The 24,578-nt window shown below is 42.2% G+C and overlaps 1 protein-coding gene across 6 annotated transcripts; it reads left to right on the plus strand.

Annotated features, from left to right (window-relative positions):
* The first annotated feature begins 3,896 nt into the window (after positions 1 to 3,896).
* On the plus strand, positions 3,897 to 24,225 carry arhgef7a (Rho guanine nucleotide exchange factor (GEF) 7a). Of its 6 annotated transcripts, XM_071539243.1 has the most exons (23): positions 3,897 to 4,240; positions 6,359 to 6,442; positions 10,006 to 10,090; positions 10,196 to 10,329; positions 10,817 to 11,022; positions 11,093 to 11,094; positions 11,896 to 11,984; positions 13,561 to 13,655; positions 13,903 to 13,998; positions 14,325 to 14,447; positions 15,601 to 15,739; positions 15,873 to 15,932; positions 16,047 to 16,193; positions 17,316 to 17,402; positions 17,543 to 17,621; positions 17,711 to 17,850; positions 18,132 to 18,353; positions 18,457 to 18,550; positions 18,817 to 18,906; positions 19,413 to 19,592; positions 22,466 to 22,565; positions 22,732 to 22,786; positions 23,206 to 24,225. In XM_071539243.1, the coding sequence occupies exons 1-23, from the start codon at positions 4,076 to 4,078 to the stop codon at positions 23,326 to 23,328; spliced, it is 2,595 nt and encodes an 864-aa protein (XP_071395344.1). In that variant the 5' UTR covers positions 3,897 to 4,075; the 3' UTR covers positions 23,329 to 24,225. The 6 variants fall into 6 exon arrangements, with proteins under 6 accessions (XP_071395344.1, XP_071395342.1, XP_071395343.1 ...); XM_071539241.1 differs by lacking the exon at positions 11,093 to 11,094 and having other exon boundaries at positions 10,196 to 10,353; positions 10,817 to 11,018; XM_071539242.1 differs by lacking the exon at positions 11,093 to 11,094 and having other exon boundaries at positions 10,817 to 11,018.
* The last annotated feature ends 353 nt before the right edge of the window (positions 24,226 to 24,578 follow it).

Below are 24,578 nucleotides of genomic sequence, written 5' to 3' on the forward strand. Positions count from 1 at the left end.
CCTATCATATTCTACAGACTTAAGAAAACATCTTTGTTTGGTACAGATCCCTGCAAAAATCACACCATAATCATTTTAATACATTTTTCAATGAAAATGAGAATAATGATGTAAAAATTATCATTCCCTCTAATATCGCAAATCATATCGCAATTGCAATATCAGTCAAAATAATCGCAATTAGATATTTTTTCAAAATCGTTCAACCCTATAACGCACTGGAAGTTGAGGAGGTTAAAAAAACAGTTAGGGGGATGTGGCCAAAAGTGTTTATGCGTATGCCTGCATCCATGTGCAGTTTCATACGTTTGTGCCTGAACGAAAAAGTCTTAAATCCATACATTCTGAAATGACAGATAAAGCTAATTAAGCTTTACTGGAATTATAACGCACCTCACACTGCAAGTCCCTAGTGAGACAGAAGGTAAAGAGACAGAAAATAGATAGAGAGGGTAGGAGAGATGGAGACGAAGAATAGGAGAGCAGGAAGTACGAGAGAGATCAGTGGAGTGTAGACACATGCAGTTAATCAGAGGTTTTGTGACTCCCTTTCCTTTTTGGCTCCAGTTAATTTGACTGAACTCTATGGCAGTAATTGATTCTTCTGAGCTTAGTTAGTTTATGCACTGTGTGTGTGTGTGTGTGTGTGTGTGTGTGTGTGTGTGTGTGTTGTGTGCATGCATGTGTGTCTGTGGTCTGTGTGTTTCCGTGTTTCAAAGGGAAGTTGGGTTGCCCTGTGCAGTTCAGTTTGTTAGTCTTTTTTTAGTCATGCATTGACTCAATGAAGTGAATCAATAGTTCGATGCAGAAGAGGCCCACAATCATTTGGCAAATAACAATTCAGATCTAGCATGGGCAACATGCCCATTAGGGCTTCTTCAGTGTCAATAAATGCCAACTAGGAATTGACCCCTGAAATAAGTCCTAACTGGGTAAAGCTTTTGGATTGTTTGGTGAGAGGAAAAAGGGAAATTGTTAGATCTTTGCTGTACTGGAATTGAAAAATAACATACCTAATAACTACAAGGAAATTCACAAAAAAGAAAATCCATAGATAATTGAATGTCCTATACAGTACACACCAATACATACAAACAACTTCTTGAGTGGGCAGGTCATTTGAGGTTGTCTTTCTTTGACACTGATGATGCCCTAATGGGCAAAATGTCCCACTTCTGTATCTGCAAAATTGATTGCAGAACTCTTCTGCTTCTAACTGGGTGAACTAGAGGAATATATTATGAGTTATCAAGTTATTATCTTTTCCTCCTATGCAAAAAGCTGCCCAACACAGGCACTTCTGTGAATCATGATAAATCATGAGAAAGTTGGTCATAAAATAGTGATAAAAATCAATATATTCTGCTTTATATATCACCCTCTAGCTGAGGAGAGACGTGGAGGGATGTGTCACCCTAAAGCCTGAATACTTACCCTGTTCTCTGTCTTCATGCACCAATGAAGATGCAGAAAGGAACACTTCTTTATCTACTTGTGCTTAGGCATATAAACACACACACACACACACACACACACACACACATGCATGTATACTGACTACTTAACAGTCTGTATGGTGTTTCAGTTAATAACTCAAATTTATGTGGTTGGCCGTCTGCTCCTTCCTCTTGACCAGATTTGCCCACAGCAGGTGATCCAGATGTTACAGAGGCTCTCTGCCCCTCACATCTTTCTCTGCCTTGTCTTTCCTGAATGTCTCACTCTATTCATCCCTTTCTCTCTGCCTCGCTATATCTGCATCAACTTTCTCTGATACTACCTCTCCCATTTCTCTCTCAATCCTTTCTGTTCTGTGTAGGATCTATATGAATCTTTCTCTATCTCTGTTTTTTAGAAACAGAGACAGATAGACACATAGTTTATTTTTGTGGGAAGACATGAGAGAGTGTAAATGTAGGGATGAAGTGGGAATGGAGGGAAATGAAATGCCTGGGGCTGGTCTCCACAGCCCCACAGTAGCACCCTTGGTAACAGACCCATGGCGACAGGACCTCAAAGGCACTAAGGTATCCCTCGACACTGGCTGTTTAGACAGACAGAGCAAAAGAGAGGGAGAGAGAGAGAGAGAGGTGTTGGGAGAGAAAGAGTAGGCCTAAGCTACCTGTCCCTGCAGCTTGCTTTGGTAACCATGGAGATCCTATGGGTATTCCAGATTCCTCCAGGTAGAGAGGGAAAGGGACACAATTTTCACTTTGCTTCTTTTTCAGACCCTAACTGTAGGCTCCATGCAAACATATACTGCATATACACTACCAGTCAAAAGCCTGGACACACCTGATTGAATGTACAATATTTTTCATTCTCTTAAAGCCATTTTTATCTAAAGACTTATGCATAAATGCTTGAAAATTGTTTTTTAGACAAATATAAATAGTGAAGTTGATGCCTATGTATGAATTTCTTTCCAAAGCCTTTGCCTTTCCATCAAGGTAAAGGGTGGCTGCTTTAAAGAATCTACAATATAAGATACAAAAATAATACACTAAAAATAATAATACACATAATTCCATTTGTGATATTTCATAGTTTTGATCTCTTTACGGTTATTCAAAATGTGAAAATAGTAAAAATAAAGAAAAATGCATATGTCCAAACTTTTGACTGGTAGTGTATGTTGGCATCTTAAACATATATAATTGAGGAGAGTTCTGCAGACCATGATCTAGCATATAAATAGCAGATTAAGCATCAAATTTTCTATGAGAAACCAGAATTAGGCCTCCTTACCTTTGTAACCATAGGCTTCTGTTAACTGGTAAATGGATTGGACTGGATTACATGCTTAGCAATCATCACTCGATAGGCGATAGGGGTTATTAGTGTGAGGTAACCGGCTGCTGGCTGACTTAGCATTTCCCTCCGTTTGCGTGCAGCTGTGGGCCACCTGCAGATATCATATGACCCTGACAGTGGCAGCACCCATACAGTGCCGGATGAGGTGGAAGTAGCTTGTTTGGTTTCATGTGGGGTGCTGGGTTCGAAAACATTTACAGTAGATACAGTGTGCACAGAGCCCCACCCTATGGCCACAGTGAGAAGTGAAGTTCTACTCTGCAACAGCCAGTTCCAAGTGTCAGTGCATGGCAGGCTTGTCTGCTAAGGTGTGTGACTGATATGTGACATGACATGACATGACATGATATGATATGATATGATATGACGTGTTATGATATGCTATGATAGGTTATGGTGTTATTATATGACATGATATGATATGATATGACATGATAGGAGAGTGCTATCTTAAGGTAGATCTATCCCATGAGATGTAACTGTGGTGTTGGAGTTTCAGTGAGGTTCAGGCTCATTCTGGTTAAATCAGACCATCAGTGCTAACAACTGTGTATATGAAATTTCCTGAATGCTCTTTACTAATATGACTGCAAATTTATATATTAAAAAATAGCCCAAACTTTAAAGGCAGTAGCATTAGTGAGGCTAGTGCACAGGCAGCTGACTTGTTTGCACTTCATTCCAGTGCCTCCCCCTTTAAAACACATGTAGGCCTATTGAGGCTTATCTAAATCATCACAGTAGGTAGATAGCACCAATAACAACAGATAGTCTATGGCGTGGATATAATAAACGGATAACAGAGCAGGTTATGCAAAGCCACCCAGAGAAAGCCTATTCATGACAAATGTGGAAGTGCCCCAACAACTGGTTGGACTGGCTTGTCCCTGTTGTGTGATGTCATCCAGTGGATGAGTGGCTGGCGGCTGCGATGCGCATGTATGCAGTCCACTGCCTCAACGCATCACAGCGAACCGCACTTGACAGCTTGCCAGGTTGGAGGAGAAAAAAACACACCACACAAGAGAGGAAACCAGACCCGCTGAATTTCCACAAGCCAGGCGTCACCCGCATCCACCCGAGGGAGAAGGAAGGAGGGATCTTTCTCCGTAGCCTCTTTCTCTCTCTCCGAGATCTCAGGCATCCTTCTGGATTAATTATGTTTTTGTTTTAACGCACAGATGACGGTGTAACCGGGGCAGTAGCTATTTAAATACACAAACACCGCCGCTTCGTTGGATAGGATCTGTTGTGACTGGCCATGAATTCGGCGGAACAGACGGTTACATGGTTGATTACGCTCGGGGTGCTGGAATCGCCGAAGAAGACCATCTCGGATCCTGAAGCATTTCTGCAGACCTCCCTCAAAGATGGGGTGGTCTTGTGTAGATTGCTGGAGCGGCTCAGCCCGGGCTCCACGGAGAAAGTAAGGGCAACAGCACCGCTGTCCTCCGCATTAACCGCCCGCCCCGTCGGCGCGTCCGTGCCGCCGAGAACCGTGACACCGACGCGGTTTGTTGTCTGGCTTCTCTCTCTGCCCAGTGGTCCATGAGGAAATTTCTTTTGTAGGTCACGGCAGCCCGGGTTATTGTCTCGGAAAACAGCACCAAATGGTTGCACATATGTCAGTACACTACGCGTGTGAAACAGAAAGGCCGTTGTTGTTTCCAGTGCGTATTGATTTGCCAGCAAATAGGCAACATCACAGCAAAAGAAAAAAAGATGGATTGATCAGAAATGATCAGGACCTGATAGGACGCAGTAGTAGGCTATATGGTTTCAATAATGGAGGCCCCGTTTTCAGTGTTTTTACTGCAGGTCTAAGCTAGCCTATATGTAGACTTATCCTAGGTCTAATAGGGATGCGTTATGACATTTGAAGCCCTTATCACACGGTATTAAATTCCTCTTTAATCTAGGACGATGTGGCTTGTGTGTGTGTGTGTGTGTGTGTGTATTTGGTACACACCGTACACTGTACAATCAACCGAGGATGTCTGGCTATCTGTACACAGACCATAAGAGTGGGCCGCCATTGACTGCAAAGGCGCACAGACATAGATGGACCCTCTCCCCATTTAAAGAAACAGCGCAGGATTTGTTGTCTGTGTCTGTCAACGTATAGCCTCAGCCAGTTTAGACACTCTCCTAAAGGAGGCAATGTTTCTTGAAAACAGAGGCGTTCTGCTTGGGACTGCATGATCCACTTTCAGAAGCTTGAGTATAGACTAGACACCATGCATTATATTACACTGCAGACAGTTTCATCAGTTTGCCTGATTTAGATATGATTGTCATTTTATTTTGTGATCTTTGATTTCACCAGACCAAGTGATTTTTCACCTTTTTGTACATGGGAGAGCATTGATGTGGGTTGATTGACAGTGTAAACAACGTCTCTAAAATATTTCTAGATCTTCTCTGAGCATGTTTAGGTGAGGGAAAATACGTGGCAGATTGGTTCCTTATGTTGATGGGTGCAATCCAAAACAGTGTGACAAAATCAGCCAATATAGCCTAATGCAGATCTGCTGATCTAAATTATATTACATTTGCTGCCATCTTGTTTTTGGGAGGATTTAATTTTTTTTTCTATGCATATAAATGATGAGATGAGATTTCCCAGAACTTGGCAGCTTCAGGACCATATGGTAAAACTCTGTCAAACAAACAATGGTAGCATTAATCACTTATTTGGCAGCTGCAGGTAGCATGCAAATGTGCTACCAATGTGTATTTACTCTAGAAATGATCATTTTCTGTATCCAAATGGCGTGAGAGGATGTGAAATGTGACAAGTAAGCATAAAGTTACAACACTGTCATCAAATCCCTTTGTAATTACTGTAGACTATTACTATAACAAACCAGGTTCAAATTTGTGCCCTTTGTGCAGGAAACAAGCATCTATCAATTAGCTAAAGGCAATCCTCCTTGATCAGAAATGATACTGCAGCTTTGAAGCACTATGGCCACAATGTCATGCAAAGCATAACACTTCACTTCGTTTTTGGCATTCATTATTAAGATTACCTATTTGAAAGAGGTGGATGCGGTTTAGGTCAAGCTGAACTTATCACAATTAAGATTGCTGAGTCAAGATAGTGTCGATGACAGTCAGTGGAGGTTAATGAGTTTGTCTTTTTTTCTTGCAAAACTAGGGCCTATAACCGCAATCTCAGCACTCCAGTTAGCTAGTTGACTGTATTCTTGCCTTCATATTTCTGCTATTGTCCACTTTATTGTGAGAGGTTTCTAGAAAAACAACAGTTAACCTATAGGCTAAAAACAACATCAGTGGGGATCCCTATTTGTCAACGTCATTTCCCTCGATCCAATACCACAGCCTCGTCCACTTCCCTGCTGGGAATTTGTGTTCAGCCTCCTAGTGTGGCAAGCCCATGCAAACAGAGAATGTAGTAGGCTATGCGTGTCGCAAAGAAGATACTTTTAGGCCTAAATAACAAGCAGTTAACCATACTCTGAAAAGCAAAAGAGACCCATAGCTTAAATTGGAATCTCTAACCAGCGTTTCCGTCTTTCAGATTTACCAGGAGCCGAAAAACGACGGCGAATGCTTGAGCAACATAAAGGAGTTTCTCAAGGGCTGCACATCGTTTCGCGTCGAGGTAAGTGCCGAATATTTAAGTTCTTAGGCGTTTTTATCAAACACATGCGCATTTCAGACAAATACGTTGGGAAGTGTAGAGTTTGTGTTACATGTTTGAGTAGAGACACTGATACAATAAACAATGGGGGCACGGAGCGGACGGACGGAGCCCTGACAGTGGGAGGAGTGTGAACTGCGAGCCGAGAACAATCACCCATCGCCCGGCTGAGAGAGCCTCGTTTGTCCAGTGCTGCAGTGGCATATTGTCAATAGGCGATACAAAGTAACATTTTGGCTACCTCAAAGAATATCTATTGATTAAACTGTTGTAGCTCAGCCAGGCACATTTCCCAATAGGGCTGATTTACATGTTTGGAAGCACCATAGCCTTTATGTAGCTTACTTTATGCTCTATAATTAATGCAAAGCTTTGTCCTCAGGCTAGTGCGTGGCATTATATTGTCACCTCCAGTTTACACTAGCCGTTGTGTTGTATTCTGTTTAGAACAAATTAGCCTACTGGTGCAGCTAAGAACAAAATATGTCCATGCATAAAACTGTAGCTTAGATGTATGTAGCTCTAGACAGTAAGTAGCTCTAAACAAGCATATCACAATCTATCTAGAGCTACTTACATCTAAGCTATAGTTTTATGCATGGGCATATATTGTTCTTAGCTGCACCAGTAATTTGTAAAATATTGGTAAAACAACAGCTAGTGTAAACTGGACACATTGTAATTACAGCCTTATTATAAGGTGTGAGGTATAAACATGTCTCTAGATCAAGTACCCCACCCTTGCAAGCCCTAGAAGTCTGTGGCTACGTTGTAGTTAGGACTGTGAGAATACATCCACTATCTTAAGCAAATTGAGGACAGCACACTATTTAAGGCTACGTGCTGGTCAGCACATAGAGGGGTCATTGAACCAACCCAATCTAACAATACAGCTCAGTGTTCCTCAGCATTGACTTTCCCTGCTGAGACTCCAGTCATTGAAGAAGAGGTGGAGATGGGGTGAGAGGGTGCGCTGTCATATTGAGTGCATGAATCATGCCTTTTATTAGTTATATGCAGCTGAAATGCCAGGGCATCAAAAGACTCCTACCTCTTTGTGATTTTATTGGAAAATGATTCAGTTTGTTTTGGCTCACCAGAAATGTGCTTTGGCAACGGCGTTGAGCAATAATTGGCAGGGTTGTTGATACCAAATATTCCAAATCTGTACATTCTATTATTGACCCCCCTCTTCTTTCACTGTGTACCCCCCCCATCCCCCCTCTCTCTCTTTGGTATGAGCATGTCCCCACCATAATCACTCCTTTATGTGGTGATGGCCCATGTCTGAACTGGAGGAGATACTTCAGACAGCAGTCTTAATACTGTCACCATTTCCTCGTCTTCCCCTAAGCTTGCGTGTGAGAGAGCGTGTGCAAATGTATGATTCTATGAGTGAATTGGGCAGAGCAGGATTACAGTAGTTTGGGACATGGCAGCCCTCCCGCTCACCATCTGTAGAGCATGGCAGTGATGGATCTTCTCCAGAGCCCAAAGCACTGCTGGCTCTGACCCCAGGTAGCTGGGGCTGCAGATTAGAGCAGTGGGTCTGCTTATATGAAAAGAGACAGACGGACGGATGGACAGGCAGAGAGAGCGCCTTTGCAGTGCTGACCTGCCTCTTTTTAACGTGTGTAAGCTGGATGTTTGGCTGATCACAACCTAGTCTTGCTGCATTGCATGTCTAGCTGGAATGTTTTGTCAGGATCGTTCACTTTCAGATCTGAATTTGGACACTTCCTCCAGCTTAGACACTCAGGCCCAGGTTAGACAGTTAGGCAGCTGTTTTTACTGACCCTTGACCCCTAATGTCTTTGACCACAGGAAGTGATCCTCAGAGTTCCCACGACCCCTCTGGAATAGTAACCTATCCCTCTGTATACCCAGGGAGCAATCACTGATCCATCTGTCTCGATTGGTGGAAGGGTCTGAAACCTTTGCCATCAAAAGTCAAACCACTGATTGGGTGTTAAAACTGCTGCAGTAGACTTCTGTATTCTTAGCCTCTGTACTCTATGTTATGGTGGACAATAACTACGAGTGGGTTCACATAAGCATTAATATTCTAATATTATTCAATATAGTTAAGTATTCTCTCTAATTGTTATATGTAACCGTATTCCATTTACGCTAGATGGGGTAAGCTTATATAGCCCAAATTTGAATGCTGGGAGAACTTAATATTAACTGGGACACTGACACATGTAAACAATTTATCCCATTTTGATTTTGGTATGTAAGTTCTGTGTCCATGGTAATATTGAAGAGTATCCTGTTTATTCATGTATACAGGGATATTTGTGATCGTAATAAGAAGATGCATATAGTGTACACACGTCATGCTAAATATGGCCATACGAGCAAGTACTTGGAATACTCTGCACCTGTAAACACTAATTTCCTCATTCATGATAAGTGTTGTAGCAGTGTGCCATCTTGTTGCAGCTTGCTGAGTCACTGGAGGTGTTGTGTTATTGTGTCAGTCAGCTCTGAGGGATCATTACCTGACTGTGATGCTGAAGCCTAGCAGACATGTCTCAGCTTGGTATCTTGGCCATGTTCATTATCTGCTCTCATGAATGTTTAATGTCACATCATTCATCATGTTTCACTGTGAAGTTGGATAATTTGCTTCTAATGGAGAACCTGTTAGGATGACTTCAAGGGTGGTAGAAGAGTTCAAATTTTGCAGCGAGTGAAGGAAATGAGGAAGGAAGAAAGTAGAGTGCACCTATCCTTTGGGCTTAGTAATAGTCTGAGTCCCAGTGACAGTACAGAGTGGCAAGAAAGAGGATGCTTTCACATGAATGCTCACCAAGGACAGTCTGACTTCAAGGAGTCCTGGAGGGATATAGCAGTGGACTGTTTCTTTTGAACCAGGACATCCCATGTACACACACACACACACACACACACACACTCTTGCGAACACACACATGCCCATATATCCCCAGGGCATATCTGTAATCAGAGCGGAAGATGAAAGGGACTCACAGTCTCATACTCACACTCGCATATCTCACAGTCGCTCACCCTCAATAGCACTGGACCGAGAGTAACCAATCAGTGAAGCCGTTATACGTGAAGAGAAAGAAGACAACTACAGTCATCAACGGAGTTATAATCGCTGCCATTCATATTAACTAACAGGCCACTGAAAGTCAGGCTGGCATACCACATACATTTACCACAGTTACTGCTCTTGGTGCCTATCAGATAGACGGGGGACCTCAGCATCCGCTACAGTCAGTGGCTTTTGTGATACACATATTTCACCCTACCATCCACAGATCTGTGTGTCTGTTGATCTATCAGTGTGTTTCGCCCACGGCTTCAGTCAAGATAACAAGAATTATCGATTGGCTGCTCTGCGCTGGCATTATGGCCAAGTGATGACACAGCCCTGCTACACTGTGGAATTAGTAATGATTTTTAGAGGGGAAATGCGCTTGCCAATGACTTTTTGGCACACACGCTGATGTCCTCCCTCTTTCTGTCTCTCTCTCTCTCTCTCTGTCCTTCAGCCGTTCGAGGCCAGTGACCTGCTGCTGGGACTGAACTTCTCAAAGGTGCTGAGCAGTCTGGTGGCTCTGAACAAAGTAACTGCAGGTGAGTCAAAATATGTGCAATGTGTGTGAGGGGCAATCACGGATGTGTGGGCAGTGACTGCGGGTGTCAGCCTTGGTGTATTTATATTCTGCCCTCTCTGTCCAGATATCGGTGTGGGTAGTGATTCTGTGTGTGCGCGCCACTCTTCAGCCCACCGCATCAAGTCCTTTGAGTCGCTGTCCTCCCAGTCCTCACTGGGCAGATCCTCCAAGCTGCTGCAAAACCAGTTCCGCAGTCTGGTAAGGCTCACGCTCAGCATTACAGCACAACAATTCAGCGTATGCAAATGTCTGCAATATAGTCAGGATTACAGTCACTGAAGAATACGTGAAGAGTTACTTCCTAAAATGACATGTCTGCGATCTGTGAAATGTATCATCTACTCGTACAAAAGGATTCTTGGCATCAGAGCAAAACTCATTTTAAAATAGTACAGATGTTTCAGCTATCTCAGGCTTTTGCTTGCAAAATAGTAACATCTCTGAGGGATAGAAATAATGAGTAATGAATGTCAGGCAACAATTGTTTTCACAAAATGGATGAAGCCTAATGCGTTTGAAAATTAAACCCTTCCTATTGATTCTTGTCTTCCTATTGACTACACATCTCTTCCATTTTATGGCTCTTGTCTCTCCGTCATGTCCTGGTCTCACAATGTCTGTTTCTACCCTAATTTTTCCTCTTGCTCCTTTTCCTGCTCGGTGGCATCCTTACCTCCTTTCTCAGGACATGTCAGAGAACAGTGGACAGCAGCTGCTGGTGAAGGCACGCTTCAACTTCCAGCAGACTAATGAAGATGAGCTCACCTTCAGCAAGGGTGAAATCATCAACGTGACTCGCCAGGAGGAGGGCGGCTGGTGGGAAGGAATGCTCAATGGCAAGACTGGCTGGTTCCCTAGCAACTATGTCCGTGAGGTCAAAGGCTGTGGTGGGTACCCATACTACCTCTGGGCAGCAGTTCAGCTCTTAAGAAATTTCAGTGAGGGGAATGGTTTTGGGCAGGGGTAGATTGTGCTTGGGAGGCATTGAGAGAGGGGAGATCACCCTTCAGTGGGAGGACCCAGGTTCAAGCTCCTGTGTCAGTAAGCATCGGCCCTGCTGAAGTGTCCTTGAGAAAGACACTGAATCCCTACCAGCACCAGGGGTGCTGTTCTGTATCTGAGCCTGACCTCTGACCTCCCTGTGGAGTGAATTGAGATCAATAAAGTATCACATTAGAGAGGAGGGATGACTAGGGAAGGACACGAGTAGTTGAATACTTGATTATCCAAATTGGACGTTAATATCAATTGTTTAGATCCATATGTATTTTTTTAAAGAATGGACAATGAACAATAATTACTTCAATTAATTGTTTATTAACTTAAGTGAAATAAACAAAGTCTTCCCTAAAACACACTGGCTAACAGTCAATTTTTAAAATATGGCTAATGATTTTGACCGGTGGTGTGGGTTAATTGGGTTGAAACTGATTTGTATGACAAGGGTCACTGATGAGACCCTGGAAGCTGGCATGAATGATTAAAGCCCCACAGAGATTAACACTGCACAGCAAAATGAGATAAAACTTTACTTAAACAAGCCATGCATCCTACCCAACCAAAATCTACTCCAATAGTAGCAGAGGAACAAAAACATTTCAACAGACTCTGTGTCTGTTGACCCATTGGTCCATTTTCTCTTTTAAGCCTAAATTAATTAAGCCTCAACAGTGTGAGGAATTGTTAATGTTTTTCATGTGTCACACAATAAAACTTAAGATGGAGAAATTTGTAATAGATGACTTTGCTTCTTTTATCTGACAGACAAGCAAGTGTCCCCTAAGTCTGGAACCCTTAAGAGCCCACCTAAAGGCTTTGACACCACTGCAATCAGCAAGACATACTATAACTTGGTAAGGACACCAGAAATCTGAAATCAGCTGTCTCGCCATTTCTTTTTTGCCGCCTTACCTCTCTCTCCCTCTTTCCTTCTCTTCCCTAGTGTTGCAGTTTAATGTTTCTGGCTATGTTCTTTTTAAAAGTAGACATCACTTATTATGTTGTTGACCTTCAGTGCCTTTCTCCCAAGGACCATTTCCTAGTTCTCTGTGTCTGTTTCTGTTTCTTCTTGCGTTTAATGTCCGTTTATGCTCCAGAGAGCTACCTGCAAGTAACTGCACAGCATACCAGGAAAATCAATGTGGTCTTTATGCCCCTCACATCTTTTTTATCCAACAGCTCTCTCTCTCAACAAATCTCTGACATACTTTCTCTCCTCTCTTTTCTAAAATGTTCTCTAACTACTTCTCAAAGTCTTGTAGTAGCTGAAGGCAGGTGTGGTTTGTTTTTATAAAGCTGTGGCTGCTGGGGCAGGTCTCATTCTGTCACTGCAGGAGCAGTCACAGTCTAGGGTGTGTCTTTCAGTGTTTGGCAGATCGCTCCAAAAAATCTGGGATGACTACTGTTTTTTGAAAGTTTGATAGTATCTGTTTACTTGGTACTCATGGTTGACTCTAGGTAACTATTAAAAGTAGTGTTACACCAATATTACCGATACTGATGTTAAAGTGTAATCAATATTACACTGGATATCAATGGGAAGGCCTTAACCTCAATTCTAATGTGACATTTTGATCAGATAAATATGCATTAATATGTTACTGTTATTGTTATTGATCTCCTGTGTTCAGGGAAGAGTTTTTGTGTCCCATGGTCTAAGTGTCATTTCTGAGGATTTTCTCAGCAGAGAATAAAATTCTGGGGAAAACACTGAATGTTTGTGATTTTTGGGGATATCTTTGGCTTGAGAATCGTCAAATTTAAAAAATATTGAATATCAGCACAAAATATCAACTGTCAGCTGCTTTGATCCAAAAATATCAGTATCTACCAGTCTTTCACACAACTTACTGTGGTGTTAATATTATTTAGTGGTGTCCCAAAGAGATAAGCCCTTACGTGGATGGCAGAAACAAGAGTTGTTTTCTTTTGTCACAGGAAAATCCCTGGACGCCCCAATCCAGGGATTTTTGCTACACACCATGTCTCCAATACAAGGGAGTGGCTTTTGAGTGGAGTGTGCTTTGTTTACAGACTCTTAAGGTGTCTCTGGGTTGCTTGAGTAATTATTGTAATCATATAGAAGCTAAAAGATGTTAATTGCCCGTTGTTCCTGTTTAATTTTCGCACCAACTTAGACTCCTACAAAGGGCTAAGTTGATACCCAAATACCCATAGACCATGGTGGACAGTGACTTGTAGCTTTCATTCTATTAAGGAGACTGAGCTAATATTGTGATATTTTTTTTCAGAAATGTATGTTCAAAATTTGTTAGCTCATGAAATAAACCACGGTCTTGTCTCTGAAAGCAACTGTAATAAAAAAATGTTCCCTGAATTGGAGATGATATACCAAGACTTCTATAAATCTACAGAAAATCTACAGAAGCTGTATTTAAAAAAAACAAACATTTTTTCTTTTATTTGTAGGTGTTGCAGAATATTCTAGAAACGGAGACAGAGTATTCCAAGGACCTTCAGAGCCTCCTGACCAACTACCTGCGATCTCTTCAGAGCACAGACAAGTAGGACTCACTTACCGATCAAGTTGGCAAAGAAGAAGCGGATAATTTTTGTATGAGTGCTGTATGACATAACTCTGGATCAGTCAGATTTGTGTACTTTTCCAAAACAGCAAAGCTGGTTTGAATACTTTGGTTAATCTTGAAAGGAGTCAACATGTCACTGAATTTAATGAGCCATCAACAGCATCCTTGAGTCATTTCTCTTGTTGTCCTCATTGTTTTTCTGTTCCTGCGCTTTCTCTCCCAGACTGACCAGTTCAGATGTGGCTCTGATTCTGGGGAACCTGGAGGAGATCAGCACCTTCCAGCAGATGCTTGTCCAATCACTGGAGGAGTGCACCAAGTAAGTCCCTCCCAACACACAGACCTACTGCAGCAGCATCCTCGCTGTCTCATAATATGCATAGGGACATCTAGTGTTTGGCTGTGGTACTACATCATTGTGTGTTTAGACTTTCTTTAGTTAAGGTCCAATGTTTTCAGTTTTGCAGAAACAGCAGTTAAACATGGAATTGAGACAATGCAGAATACCACAGACCAAACCATCATCCGTTTTTTTTTATTAGACTTAGCCCTATACACTCTCAGTTCCACTCTATTTTATTGTTCTTCTTTGTCAGTGTATGATTTGATCTATTTTCACCAGCCACTCTCATTTTTTGTTCTTAGGCTTCCGGAGAGCCAGCAAAGGGTAGGCGGCTTCTTCCTCAACCTCATGCCACAGATGAAGGCTCTTTATGTGGGTTACTGCTCCAACCACCCCTCTGCAGTTAATGTGCTCACCCAGCACAGGTAAGCTGAGACCTACCACCTACATTCATGTAGATTTTACACTATCACGCACACGCTGTGTTCATACAGTTCCAATTTTCTAACTATCTCCGCCTTTATTTTACATTAAAGTAAAGGGGGGGCCACAAGGCAACTGGAAAGCAGCCACTTTGAAAAAAGCCTCTCTTCTTTTTAGGCAGAGTGCAGTGCTTTCTAAAGTTGAGAAAAGTTAAACTTGTAAGGGAAGCACAAATGAAGTGACAACATTTTTGGGAGCCAGCCAATCACAAGGAAGAAGAGGCAGGGTTTAATGCTACACAGGCAGCAGATAGTTTACGACAACTAGAATGAAAATGGAGAAAGTACCAGTGGAATATGTGATAGTAGTTGTTAACCTGATCATAGAGAGTCAGTATGGGAAAACATTGGCTGTGTTGTGCAGTTGAGGCAGCATTTTTTCTACAGAATGCAGAATATTGTGAACACACCATAAAGAGATTGAGATTGAACATACCCCAAGGAGGTCAAAAGGATGAGAGCAAGTTCGAGTGAGTGCAGGAAGAAGATATGGGAGAGGGGATATCACATTCAGTGGGGAGAGGGTGACCTGAGGTACTTCTTGGAAGAGAAGTGTTTACAGCTTATGACAGCAGATGAAGCATTCATGCTGTAATTTATACTCTACTAATGCATACAGAACCCTGACTTGACACTCCCTCTTGATTATGACCTCACTCTCAGCATAGCTCTCCATCATGACTGAACAGTACCTTTGTTAGGACAGAACTCATTATGACATCGTAACACCACTCTCAAACAGAATACTCCATGATGGCAGAGCAGCACCTTTTTGCAGAGAGAACATGTCATTATAATATCACTATGACACCATATTTACCATTTTAATTGAACAGCACTTGCCTGACATATCAAATTGTACTAGACCTTCCCTCTATGTCTGTACAAGTATGCCTGAAACTGCATCTTAGAGGCCCGTTGAAGGATGATAAGCAAAGTGAATTAATCAAGTCTCTCTCTCTCCCTCTTTCTTTCTCTCTCTCTCTCTCTCTTTCTCTCTCTCTCTCTCTCTCTCTCTCTCTCTCTGTCTCTCTCTCTCTCTCTCTCTCTCTCTCTCTCTCTCTCTCTCCCTCTCCCCCCCTCTCTGCTCTTGTAGTGAGGCATTGGGGGAGTTTATGGAAGGGAGGGGTGCAGTCAGTCCTGGGATCCTCACCCTGACCACAGGCCTCAGCAAACCCTTCATGAGGCTTGACAAATACCCCACTTTACTAAAAGAGCTGGAGAGGCACATGGAGGTGTGTGTGTATGTGTGTGTATGTGTATGTGTGTGTGTGTGTGTGTGTGTGTATCTCTGTGTGTGCACGTCTGTCTAAACATGTTGTGTTAGGTTCTGCGTTCAGTAACTGACATATGTTTCTTTCCTTTCAGGAGAGTCATTCTGACAGGCCAGACATTCAGAAGTGCATGGCATCTTTCAAAAATCTGTCTGTAAGCCAAACACACTTGTCACGCTTCCTCTCCAGGCAAAACTAGCATGTGATCTAATTTATGTCAATCAGTAGCAGGTCTTTAACAGTTGTCTGTTTGTTTCCAATGTGCCAGGCTCAGTGTCAGGAGGTGCGGAAGCGTAAGGAGCTGGAGCTGCAGATTCTCACTGAGTCCATCCGGCTGTGGGAGGGAGATGACATCAGGACCCTGGGCTCTGTGCTCTACATGAGCCAGGCCATGGTCCACAGTCCTGGGGCAGAGGTACAAGCAGCATCCACCTCCTCCTCCACCTGCACATCACTTTTCTCTTAGTTGGGCCCTTACTATTATAGCTCTTAATCAGAGAATCAGAGAGGTGCCTTATTGTAAATGTAACATCAAAATGCATAAATCATAGTATCATTACTACTAATATAACTAATTCATGCTATTTATTACAAGAGTAATAATGTTTCTAATGCTGTAGCACATCTATGCTAAACTCTCTCTTCCAAGGCATAAGTTATTATTCATTTCTGAGAAACATCACATCAAGGTCATGAAAATCAAACAAGGGGATATATCCCAAATGTTAAGAACTGTTGGCCAAAGATCAAAGTTGAGTAATTTTGAGGGACAAAAAGTATGATCACAGGCAATTTCTATAGATTTTAAGTTACTGTTTTAACATGTTAAAGCACACCCGAGGTCACTTCACAGCACACAAATGCCTTGGCCCAGTGGTTGAAAACCACTGAATTGAATCAATTAAGTAATACAGATAGCATAAATGAAAGTGATCAACCCAGAAATCATTAGTGTGATGTCATACATATTCCTTGTCAGAAACCTCTGGCATAGCCCCACCTTCCTGCAGACAGACTTTTCATATCACATCCATAGGATTCCTTCATTATGACATAACTCACAGTTAGTGTTCCCTATTGTGACTGAACAGCACTTTTCTTCAAACACATCTCTTGATTGTGGCATCTCCAGTGGACAGACTCCTCCATTGTGACAGAAAGTGTTTTTGATTATGACAACAGTCTGAATAACTTTGATTATGACTGCACAGCACCTGTGACTCTTGATTGTGGCATCTTTCTCACACACAATTCTCCATTATGGCTAAATAGTACCTCACTTTGGACAGAGTTTTCTATTAAAAGATTGAAAGTCTAGTTTTTCAGCTTTTTAGGTGCTTCATGCATTGTCTGAAATGGCATCTTAGAAGTTATTTGAATGTTGCCAGAGTTGAAGGGTTATATGCAAATTGGATTACACAAGTCTCTTTCTCTCTCACGCGCTCTCATTTTCTTGTGGTCACTCTCTCCCTTTCTCTCTACCTTTCTTTTCTCTTTTTTGTATCTCTGTTTCTCTCCACCCCCTCCTTCTCCTCAGGAGAAGTGTGAGCGTTACCTCATGCTCTTCCCCCATGTCCTCCTCATGTTGTCTGCTAGCCCCAGGATGAGTGGCTTCATATTCCAGGTCAGACTAAACACTTTCTCCTACAACCGCAATTGAAAGTTCCTTTCTGACCCTTCCTCCAGAGTTTAATCTCTAATATACTGGTACTGGTACATGGTCTTTTTTGTGGTCTTGATACTGATGATGATTTCCCTCTTCAGGGGAAGCTGCCCCTGGCCAGCATGATAGTGACCAAACTGGAAGATTGTGAAGCCCATAAAAATGCCTTTGAGCTCAACGGTAAGGGTCCCGGCCCATGTAGAAGGTTTTCTACTTAATTCTGTATTAATTTATGTGTAATGCATTGTACATTGTGTCTGTCTCTGCAGGCTCAATGTTTGAGCGTGTGCAGGTGGTTTGTAACAACCAGCAGGACCTGCAGGACTGGGTGGAACACCTGACCAGACAGACCAAACACACCACAGCCACAGCACCCAGCCACAAGCCACTCGCCGTGCCCTGCCACACGGTCAGGAGCAAATGATCACACACCCACACACAGTAGATAATGCTTTTCATTGATGTAGTCTCACTGTGGTGTATACACTATGTATATTTCTGATACTAGCTAAGCAATATACATACTGTATATACTATAATATACTTTTTAAGTAAATTGTCATGTGGTTACATTTGTGTGTTTATGAAGTATTTTATAATGGCTTCAAACGTGACTCAGTCAACAGAGGACCAGAACCATCCATTTTATAAAATATATTATTACATAGGCCCTATCCTCTGCTTCCACAGCTCCCATCTCACCCTCTGACTCCGTCCCGGCATGCTGAGGGGCGGGCCATGACAGTGGCCCCCGCCTACCACACCCTGCCCCACCCCTCTTCCCATGGAACCTCTCACAGCACCATGATGTGGGGCCCATTGGAGCCCCCCAACACCCCCAAACCCTGGAGCCTGAGCTGCCTGCGGCCTGCGCCCCCTCTACGGCCCTCTGCCGCCCTCTGCTACAAGGAGGTGAGGGACCGTGTCTGTGTGTAGTCACATCTTCATGTGTTCTCTCCGACAGATTTTCTAATCATCATATAATCTTCTCCTTTTCTCTGCCCTCCCTGTGCAGGATCTTAGTAAAAGTCCTAAGAGTGTGAAGAAACTCCTCCCCAAACGCAAGCCTGAGAGGAAACAGTCTGAGGAGGAGTTTGCTTTGAGGAAGAGTACGTTTTACATCTTCCCTCATTACATCCAGTGGTTTGAATGTTTATAGCTGAACTCAAATGCATCTAAATGTGAATTTATGTTTCAGGTCAATATATGCAGATGATGTGTGATATCTTCTTTTTTGTGCAAACATACATTACCCACCCACATACACATTACAGCTGTTTGAGGGATAGAGTGAAAAGGGTACAGAGACATTTGAAGCAAGTTTTGAAGCTAGTTTTTTAATTCATTTTTCCCCTTTGCCTCCTCTCCTCTTCAGGTACGGCTGCCCTGGAGGAGGACGCCCAGATCCTAAAAGTTATCGAGGCATACTGCACCAGTGCCAAAACCAGGCAGACCCTCAACTCCAGTAAGAAAACACACAATCACACTTGTACATGCACAAATGAACAGGGATTCATGTTGGAGCTTGCCGTCTTTGTTGCTGCTATATCTGTATTCTATTATTCAGTGTCTTTCTTTAACACTGGTATTCTGAACTGATCCTTCTAACAGTATCTTCTCCTCCTGTCTGTCTCTCCTCCACTCCTCACTCTTTGGCATTGCTCTGGTTTACCTTGACTTTGGTTCCCCTCTTTCTCTTATTTCATCATTTTTATTTTGGTTCTCCCCATACTGTGTGTTGTTGGACTATAATTTTGTCCATGTATTATGATTTGATCCATCATCCCATCCTGCATCTGTCATTGGTCTTATGATTTGACTCTTGTTGTCACGTGTTGCGTATGCTGTCACTCCCCCTACCCTCATCCACCGTTTCCTCCTCATACCGTACATGCACATGCCCCCACCCACCCCCTCCTTACCCCCCATACACCCCTATATGCCACCCTCGACTTGTCCTGCTCCAACCAGCCTGGCAAGGCACTGACCTGATGCATAACCACGTGCTGGCCGATGTGGACCGGTCCTGTGTGGACTCTCCAGGCCGCCGTAGCAGCGTGTCGCGGCCAGAGGTGACCTCTGACCTTTCGGAGGACTCCGACTATGACTCCATCTGGACCACCCACAGTTACAGGATGGGCTCAGTGTCGCGTAAGAGCTGCATCTCTCACCAGAACTAAACTAAACTTCTGCTCAAAGAACTTACTGCCGCGCTGTACTGTAACACAACATACAGCGCGCTTACCTCTTAACCTTCGGTGTATTGAAAGAAACTAGATTAAGACGTTTTTTTTTATTTATTTATGTTATTTATTTTTTATTATAAATTTGTTCATTTTTTTTGTTTCTTAACTTATTTGGTTTATTTATTTTTGACAGTTTGAAGATGTTTTAATAAGTATCTCCCTGTTGCCTTGACCACTTTCCCTTTTATGTGCCTCCTCTCTTTCCGTAGTTGTCATGCAGTAAGTGTTTGGTAATGTTTGTTTATTTATCTTGAATGTGCCCACTCCCCTTGTTTGACCTTAAATGTGGGGACTCTCTTAGCAGAGAGTACAGGGATGCTAGAGTGGGTTAGTGGGGAGGGGGGGAGAATCTGGGGAGGGAGAGATGGGGACTGAGCTTTTCCTGTCTGATATTCAGATGTGATTCAGGAAGGAGTGTATTCTATTTACCATGTACTACTTCTGTCCAGTATGTCTGTTTCTAAAGTATGTATGCTCAAACATAGCACAGATACACACATACACACACACACGCACACACAGAGGCACGCACATACGTATGCTCCTGCTGTCAGATAATATAGCAGTATGCAAATGTAATATTGACATTCTTAACATTTTATCCAATGTTGATTTTTTATATCTATTTTTTTTTCATAATGTTGATCTGTATTTATTTTGCCAGCCCAAAGCAGGATTTGAATTTAACACAGCACATGACCAGAAACAGAACATTAGCAGTCCTCTCCAAGTTTAATGCAATATGAAACACCATCCATGCTCTGATGTAGCTGCTACAGGAAGAAGAAATTGTTACACAGTTACCTCTCTAGTCAAATGTCCACAGACTGGATAAAAGCTACTGACTTGAGGATGGTGAATATAAGTCATGTATTTAGATAAGTTTATGTAATGTGTAGCCTCCTAAACATAATCCATTAAAGCCTGATCTTCAAAATCTTAGATCCAGTAATGTTGCGATCAGTCAGTGGGTCTACAGGGTTACATTTATGTTATGTTTTTCGTTTTGTTATGCATCTCAAGTTAACGCCTCAACAGGGAAAAAATTATTCATTTAAAGCCAGGGAATTACACATACACTGAAAAACTGGCTTGTTGGAAATGTTCTCCTGTTCTAACTGTACACCAAGAGCTACAGTCAAATTTGGTCCTGTGGTACGAATTGAATGCCTTTGTTCTATAAGAAATGTATACTGCTAGCAGAGGTATAGCAATTGCCAGGGTCTGACAAATAGATAAATTGACAAGGTTAGTGTAGCCTCAAAAACAAGCAAACATCCCTTGCGCCACAACAAACTAGCACCTATGCTACAGCCTCCTGAGGCAGACACGACTTTGTGTCGTCTGGCTTGTGAGGCTTCCCACGCTATCTCTTGCATTAATAACTATTTTTATGAAGAAGTATTTTTCCAATATTGGTATAAAAACCACAGGTTGGCATCCATTTAGAATCTATCTCCTCTTACAATTATGTGAGTGACATATGGAATATATTGGTCCATGTTATTTACATGTTTCTGAAATGATTTCTTTATTGTGTTCATTATTTTGTATACAGACTCGTTTTTTATTTATATTTTATTCTGTATGTCAATGTTTACAAAATGATTACAAAATGATCCCTGGAATAATATTTGATTTCTCTTTACATTTTATTGAGCTGTATCAAGGTTTACACTGAAACTATAACATCAAGTGTTTGAATTATTTTGCACAATCGTGTAATGGGTCAGTGGGTGGGGGGAATAGAATCTGTTAAATTCTGTACTTTTTGTTGTCTTCCTAGAGTGTGTATGATATAGTCCTAAAGGTAGACTTCAGTATTCAGTGTTACTGTAAAGTAAATGCTCATTCGTAGTGTAAATGCTCGCCTTCAGTGTTCTGCGAACATTGAAAAAAACAAAAAAAGAGAGACCGTGATTGTACGGGATCATTTCTGTGAACTATTCATTCAACCTCAGAATACTGTCAGGGTGGACTTCAAATATAAAGAGCACATAGTCTCCCTTTCTGTAAATACTGGTTGTCATGGAGCAAGAAAAAAAATCCTAACAGACATTCTCTGAGTATTTGCGCTAAGAATATGACTGTCCTCATGTCATGTGCTATACTTTGTGACAGGTGTATTCTGTGGTTTAAGAAGCAAACTAAGTCAAACTCGGGACAGGCAGGGTGAAGAGACTAACTGTCTTTGACCAACGTTGTCCTCTGTGTGCTCTAATGCTGTATTCAATTCACACATGTGACCATGTCTTATCTACGAACAGCGCCTTCAGAGTATTTGTTCTACACTGCTGAAGTATACGAGTCCCAAACGCTGTATTATGAGTTTTGAATAAATCTGTCATTTGGTAGACACTGGCATTCTGGTGGTTTGTCAGAATTGCAGAACTGATTGTGTTTGGTGTGATCAAGAGTGTGCTTTTATTTGGGGAAGATGGTGCAGAGTGAGAGTTCTCATTCATTTAAAAAAATACAGTTGATTGTATTGCGTATGGATGAATGGATCAGTCTTTTCTGCAAGATCTCTCCACAGCCTCTCATTTTCTTTTTACTTTCCTCTGTTTCGTCTTCTCTGATATCCAGTCTGTGCATGACTAACACACTACCCCTCCCAAGTCTGGTGTTTTATGCCCTCTCTTTGGTTCTGTCAATCCCTCCAATCAAGAAGCACCAACTATGAGTCATTACTGAAGGTGATTGGGTACTGAGTCGTCTTCCTGCAGGGTGAGACCAAGCAAAGTACCAACCGATGGGCGCTCTTTTGTTTTGAAACAGGGCCGCGCAGGGAAACAGGGCTGCAGGTGATCATCCCCGGTGAGGAGAAAGTCAGAGTGGAGGATCCCAGTCGCAACGGACAAAGTGCAGCGGAAGAGAAGTAAGACAATAAACCTCCATCTCCCTCTTCTCCTTTGGTCCGATTCCCAGCTTCTTTATCCTTTTAGGTAAAAAGTTACTTATCAGTCCCAACCCTAACAGGATGATTACAGGAATACCAGCTGCTTTTGGTTTAGTGATGCCACTACTTCTTTGTTATCTTAAAGGAGCCTGGTGGATGTGGTCTACGCCCTGAGGGATGAGGTCCAGGAGTTAAAACAGGTGAATGTTTGAGATGTTTCATGATGGGCCATGATGGTGTTTTATACCTGATATGTGGCTCTCAGTTAAAGAAATCTGGTCTAATTATCTGATCCAACACAATAAATGAAGCAAAATGTAAAAGTTCGCTGACTGGAATTCTAGTAATTTGAAAAGATCTCTTCTGTTTCAAGCAATGAGTTTACAATAAGAACTGTTCTCTCCTTTGTGTGACTGTCTCTTGCATTAGCTCCTCCAGCCACTTAGAGGTGTGAAAGATGGGATTTTTCGTAAAAAACAACTTTGTTACTTGCTGACTATTTTGATTGTTTTGGGTGATGTTACTGTCACCTCATTTTGAGTTGACACATAGATGATTGGATGCCATCTTTAAATCTGTTTTACTACACCATTAATTATTTGATTGTATTCCACCACAGGACAATAAGAAGATGAAGAGGTCACTAGAAGAAGAACAGAGAGCAAGAAAGGATCTGGAAAAGGCTGTGAGGAGGGTGTTGAAGAGCATGAATGACCCCACATGGGATGAGACAAACCTATGAGGCTCTTGTGTGCCTGAATTTGAAGCTGTGTGTGTGTGTGTGTGTGTGTGTGTATATTTGTGTATGTGTGAAGAAGAGAAAGAGCATGTACATCTGTGCATGCACATGTGGATGTGTGGGCTTGTTTGCAGTGTGTGTGTGTGAGAGAGAGACTTCTAATTTTGAAGTCGTGTGAGTGAGAGAGCAAGAGTTTTTGCGTGTGTGTGTGTGTGGATGAATGTGCTTGTTTGAGATGTGTGTGTGCGTGTGTGTGTGTGTGTGTATGTGTCATTAGCACCAGTCTGGGAAGAGAGAGGAGTCATTGGGACGTGGTGCTGGACAGGCTGGACCATCCATTCCATGGTAACATTCCTCAAACACCACACAATAAAAGGTTGAGGATCACAAACCTGCACAGCTGTGTGCGGTCTGATCCTGTGGTATCCCCATCACTTCAACATCCTCAGTCTCTACGGCTGGAGAGAACTCATCTCCCTCTGTTTACAAATGATAAACATTTCCAAACAATACAATGTCTAATGGTACGTAAATGGTACTGTAATGGTACTCTAATGGTGTTAATGCTCACAATCACCAAGTGTGAACTGGAACCTTGTCATTTCATAACCTCTCTTGCATTATTTAATTTTTTAATTAATTGATTGTTGTTGGGGCTCTTTCCCTGACCCAGGCTTAGCCTTTGTTTTTTTAGTCTAGAGTGAAGCTTATCTTGTGCCAGGGAAACTCGCCTCTTTTGTCTAATTTTTCATGTCCATTTGGTTTTTGTTATCCTCTGTATGATTTGACCACTTTGCGGTTTGACTTTCACTTCTTTCTGGGTGTCCTGAGGGAATTGTACAGATAATGAACTTGTACTGTATGATGTAAATACTGCTGAAAGATGAGCCTTTGCCCTTTGGGAGAAATAAATGTGTTTTTAGAAGAATGGCTTTAAGTGGTGTGCGGCTAAGAAGTCTTTAATGTGTATCCATTAAATGCCCCAAAGAAGCAGGCTTGAACAGTGATAATCAGGCAGCTTGACCCCTTAGTATGAAAACCTCTTTTCCATCAATTAAATTCAGTAATAACTATTGGAAGGAGCATAAATGCCAGTGGAGAGTTGGACATACGGGTGAGGAGTCTCTGGCTCTGAATGGCCTGAATTGAAGGTATTTGCAAAAAAAAAAGTAGATTCGCTGCTTGTGAAAACTAAAGCGGCAATATTGTTTTCCTGTGTTGTCGCAGACCAGACTTTGGTAAACTGAAGCTCA

This window comes from Centroberyx affinis, unplaced genomic scaffold (assembly GCF_046629955.1).
Source record: "Centroberyx affinis isolate AG114_WGS23_722 - 3 ecotype Tasmania unplaced genomic scaffold, CSIRO-AGI_Caff_v1 ptg003428l_1, whole genome shotgun sequence".
Taxonomy (NCBI): domain Eukaryota; kingdom Metazoa; phylum Chordata; class Actinopteri; order Beryciformes; family Berycidae; genus Centroberyx; species Centroberyx affinis.

What these genes read in the sequence shown, in the direction of transcription:
- arhgef7a (XM_071539241.1), top strand. Translation starts at nt 4,076, where the DNA reads ATGAATTCGGCGGAACAGACGGTTACATGGTTGATTACGCTCGGGGTG. An exon ending in GCAAGACATACTATAACTTG is followed by an intron (nt 11,985 to 13,560) that starts GTAAGGACACCA and finishes TTTTATTTGTAG; the next exon opens with GTGTTGCAGAATATTCTAGA. An exon ending in CAGGCAGACCCTCAACTCCA is followed by an intron (nt 18,907 to 19,412) that starts GTAAGAAAACAC and finishes TGCTCCAACCAG; the next exon opens with CCTGGCAAGGCACTGACCTG.